The sequence below is a fragment of the Arachis duranensis genome, chromosome 3 (assembly GCF_000817695.3).
Source record: "Arachis duranensis cultivar V14167 chromosome 3, aradu.V14167.gnm2.J7QH, whole genome shotgun sequence".
Taxonomy (NCBI): Eukaryota; Viridiplantae; Streptophyta; class Magnoliopsida; order Fabales; family Fabaceae; genus Arachis; species Arachis duranensis.
Genome location: NC_029774.3, coordinates 94,319,871 through 94,324,894, shown reverse-complemented (window position 1 = coordinate 94,324,894; position 5,024 = coordinate 94,319,871). Strand labels below are relative to the sequence as shown.

General features: G+C 31.6%; 1 protein-coding gene across 1 annotated transcript in view; it reads left to right on the top strand.

Annotated features, from left to right (window-relative positions):
* Window positions 1–2,006: 2,006 nt before the first annotated feature.
* LOC107480053 (probable GABA transporter 2) overlaps window positions 2,007–5,024 on the top strand; it is a 7,577-nt gene continuing 4,559 nt past the window's right edge. The window contains exons 1-3 of the mRNA XM_016100175.3: window positions 2,007–2,320; window positions 2,398–2,628; window positions 3,088–3,185. Coding sequence (XP_015955661.1) covers window positions 2,236–2,320; window positions 2,398–2,628; window positions 3,088–3,185 — 414 coding nt within the window. The 5' untranslated portion in view covers window positions 2,007–2,235. The remainder of the gene's footprint in view (window positions 2,321–2,397; window positions 2,629–3,087; window positions 3,186–5,024) is intronic.

The following is a 5,024-nucleotide window of genomic DNA, read 5'->3' as shown; positions in this document are numbered from 1 at the left end:
TTTCAAAGGTACAAAAGCATAGGAATTGACTCCAACAAGTTTGAGATCAATCCTAAGCATTTTGAAGTGATTTTAAGCCATTCTTTAAGGTTTGCATCGATGCACACTCATCTTGCATCGATGCAAAGCATGCAACGACTTGTTGCATCGATGCAAAGATGTTTGCATCGATGCAACCTAGCTGAAAATTCAAATTTCAGCTTCAAAGACACATTTGCATCGATGCAAAGTGTTATGCATCGATGCAAATGATTCAAAAACATAAAAAAACGGCTAGTTTTGACAAAAAGGCTCCATCCCATTAACTCCCCAACGTTTCTAAGGTTTGGGGAGTCTATAAATAGATGGATTGAAGCCTTATTTCATATACTTGAGTATTTTCAAACTATCTTATTCATATTCTTTCATTCTACACATTTTTTAAGGTATTATAATACACAATTTGAGAGAGCAATATCAATTGGTTCAATAGTGCTAAACTTGTAATCATACACTCTTCTAGAGAGTACTCATTTCATCTCAACAATTCTTTGAGAATTGTTTTCTTGTACACTTTGTAAATTGGAGTGTGATCTCCAAGGTTGAGTCAAGAGTTATAAACACTATAGTCGGTGAGGATACCAAAGAGGTATACTAAGTACTCAAGGCAAATCTTAGAGAAGGTATCTCTAAGTAGAGTGGGTTAGTATACGAGTGGTGATCATATACCGTGAGGTGTTAGAAACTAAGGACTCGGATTGTAAAAGGTTTTGCGCGAGCACCTTGAAGCTTGGCAATAGTGGAACTTCTCAATTGTGATTGAGAAAGAAAGTGGACGTAGGACAAGGATTGTGCCGAACCACTCTAAATAGCGTTTGCATCTCTCCAAACTCATCTCTTCAATATTATTGTCTTTTACCTTTGAGCAAATAAATTGTGATCGAAAAGTAGCTTCGTAAGTACTTAAGGAGTAGCTTAAGTCCGATTGGTGAAAAGCTTGATCAATTTATTTGAGTTGGTGTCTATTGGAAAGTAAAAGCTCCTTATAAATGCTTAGCAATTGAGTTAAGCTCTTGGAAAAATACTAGTACAATAACACTTTTGTATATTGTCTTTAACTTTCGCAAAAAGATTCATTATTGTTGCAATACTCAATTCACCCCGTCTTGAGTAATTGTGCATAGGTTCTACATACAGTAACATGTTGGATGCGCAGATTGATGCTGTGAAGAGGTATGCAGCGGAAGTTTTATATAAATATATGGATATTTATTTTTCATGCAAATGAGATGTTTATTCTTAATGTAAATGAACATTTTTTTCTTCATACAAATGGGATGTTTGTTCTTAATACAGTACTCGAAGTTGGTAACTGCGAGAGATAGTGACATTAACGAGGGGATTTGAATTAAAAGGGAGTGTAATTAGGATTAAAAAAAGAAAATGATTGAAATTTTCAATGGTAGGATTAAAAAGTTTTTCTTGAATTGGAGTGTTTTTTTTTTTTGAAAAAAATCCAAAACAGTCCCTGACAATTACCTCAAAAGATAACGAGGTCCTTGACAAAAGAAAATACCAACCCAACTCCTAAGATTTATTTTTATATGACTGATTAACTCTTATGCCAAAAAAAGTTAATATTGATATTTTTTTCACAGGAACTAATCAGTCTAAAAAAAATTAAAGACTAAATTAGGTATTTTTTTTAAAAAATCTCATTATAAAAGATAATTGTCAGAAATCAAAGAGAATATTTACTTTTTTTTTTAATCAGTCTACTATTCACCTTATTTAGATATTCAATGGTCTAGCTAGCAGGATTGTAAAAATTTTACTAAACCAGCCTACACATTAGATTTCCCTCATGATGCTAATACTCTCCCTCTTCCTCCCTCAACTGCCTCCTCTAGAGTTAATGATTTGCTTTGCTTCGACTTAAATGGTAAAAGTCGATGTATCCGCGCATGCACTGCCTCTCCTTCTTAGTCTTATAGATTAAGGAAAACTTTCAAGTGTGAACATACATGAATTATACATATCCGTATGTTCAGAAAATGCCAAATCCTAAATGTGTAAATGTGAAAGCTCTCTGCCCCTTTCCCCCTTGCCTATTCGCCCCTCCCTGTCCCACCACTCCACTCTCCTAGTCTCTCCTCTCTTGTCTTTTACTAATATTATTATTAGTATTTTGCAATTGCCAATTTCCATTACCATATATAAATAGATATCCCCGCAATCCACAAGACACAACCAACCATGGCAGAACCACCTAAAGGGGACATCTCCCCGGAGAGCCGCAACGAGGACGACGCCGGAGCCGCCTTCGTCCTCGAGTCCAAAGGTAATCAACAAATTTTGGTTTTCAATGATATGATCCTGCAGCATGATAACAATCAAGAGAAAATGATGTATATGTAGGTGAATGGTGGCATGCGGGGTTTCATCTAACGACGGCGATAGTGGGGCCAACAATACTCACGCTGCCGTACGCATTCAGGGGGCTGGGATGGGGCCTTGGGTTCTTGTGCCTCACCGTGATGGGCCTAGTCACCTTCTACTCTTACTTCCTCATGTCCAGAGTGCTCGATCACTGCGACAAATCAGGCCGTCGCCATATCCGTTTCCGCGAACTCGCCGCCGACGTCTTTGGTAATTTCACCATGCTTACTATGCAGCACTGCCATATATATCTGCCACGTGTCAATGTTGCTTATAGCCACATTCCCTGCTTCGTTGACTTTCATAACCGATGCCATAAAACTATTGTTTGAGCCGTAAAATTTACACTATTCACAAATTTGTTGGACACTGTTTCGGGGGTTATACTTTACAGTTCAGGGTTTAAACTTGACAACTTTCAGGTATGATTAGTTTCTCAAATCTTTTACTTCATTATTAAAAAAAAAAAACAAAACAAAACAAAACAAATAAATAAATAAATAAAAGAAATATTTAAATATTTTTGTTTAATTCTTAGACGCATCTTTTTTATTATCGTTACTGCATAGTGTAGAACTTATTTTACATAAGTTGTATTCAGTTGGTCATAACATTTCTTTTTCTTTCTTATTTTGATAACATTTTCTTGGTTGCTTTGGTTTGTGGCAGGTTCGGGATGGATGTTCTATTTTGTAATCTTTATTCAAACAGCAATCAACACTGGAGTTGGTGTGGGGGCAATTTTGCTTGCTGGCGAATGTCTTAAGGTTTGCCTAATTATTATTACTTTTCTGCTTATATTATTGCCAATATTTCTAACAATGCTACGTTCTTCTCTTTTTACATTCCTTTTTTTTTTATTTTTATGTCATTGAGTGAGAAAGGATAAAAGAAAGTATAATAGACTTGTGTCCTAGTGAATAACTCGTATATATCTCCATTAATTTATACTCGTACTCTACGTAGTATTATTTTATAAATTTAATATTTTTTTAAAAATATTAATTAAGAAATAAACGAGAAAGATTAAATTTTTTAATGTATTAATGATATTTTTTAAGAAAAAAATTTAACTAATATATATTTTAAGAATATAAATTAAAATTATTAATAATAAAAAATTTAAACCGAAGTTGGATGTATGATAGAATGTATGACCAAAGGCGAGGTCTTAAGCACAGTTTTGTTAAAGGGATAAATGAATTTGTGGATATGTGTACTAGAACTCATGAATTTCTCAGAGGAGGTTTAGTTTGGTGTCCATGTGCCAGATGTCAATGTGGGAGATTTAAACAGTTGATCGACATTAAGATTGATCTATATATTCATGGGTTTAAACTTAATTATTGGGTTTAGACAGAGCATAAATTTTATATTTTTATGAATAATTTTATTATGTATTTTAAGAACAAATGATAACTAAATCTTTAAAAACATAATCAATCAAAACTTTCCATTTGAATATCATCCAAAGTTCGGTTTTGCCGTGGAAAAATGGTTTTACACTTTAAGTAATTAACGTCGTTTCGTGACGTGTTCTATCATTCATTCTTATTCAATGGGGATAAGACATTTGAGAGCTAAGACAAATGAAAATGGCAATATAGAAGTATCAAAAATGTTATTTTTACATTAAAATTAATTATTAATATATTTATATATAAATATATGTGTAATTTAAGTTTTTTTAATTTATATTAAAGAGTTATGCTACTTATATACTAAATTAATTACTAGTATAAAATATAAGTTGAAATATAAATATATATTAAAAATAAATTAAACTATACATTTATTTATATACAAATATATTAGTGACTTATAAATATGATTGATTTTAGTGTATAAATAATATTTTTGTAATTAATTATATGTATTCTTTTCTAATTTCTACCGTGTGAGTTAAGCCGAAAAGCCGAACTTTTGGCGGCAAGCAAGGCAGCCGATTAGATGAGATGAAAACGAAGAGGCTAAATTTAACAAGAAAAAGTCTAGGGGACCAGCAGTTTTATTGAATTTTGGCCAGCATGTAACCAGTAGAGGAAGGTGAGCCATTGGATGAAATCTCATACCAATCTCACACCATCAAATCATTATTGATGGCTAATTGATGACTAACAATCACAAAAATTACTGGCCCCCTAGCATTGCTCATTTAACAAATGTAAAGTTATATTGTCACTTTAAAAAAAAATACACCATTAATTGTTTTTAAATTAAAATAATAAATTTATAAATAATAAATATTATAAATTTAAAAATAATTAAAATATTGTTTCATTATCATTATTATTTTAGAGAATTTTTTTTTCAGCAAATCCAGTTAGCTTATTAAGTAAGATGCTTCTTTGAGAAAATTATAGATGAGATTGGATATATATTGTATTAAGTGATTATTACGGGTGTGTTTGTTTTTGTTTTTGAAAGGAAAAAAATATATTTAAACTTTTTTAAAATTTCAATTTTTAATTTGGTTATTTTTTTATTTATAAACGTAGAATTGATTTTATACCTATAACTACGTTTAGAAGAAATAATAATTTTTAGTTTTTTGTCTTACTAATTGGCGTTCAGCCATTAATTCTAAATATTTATATTTTTTATCA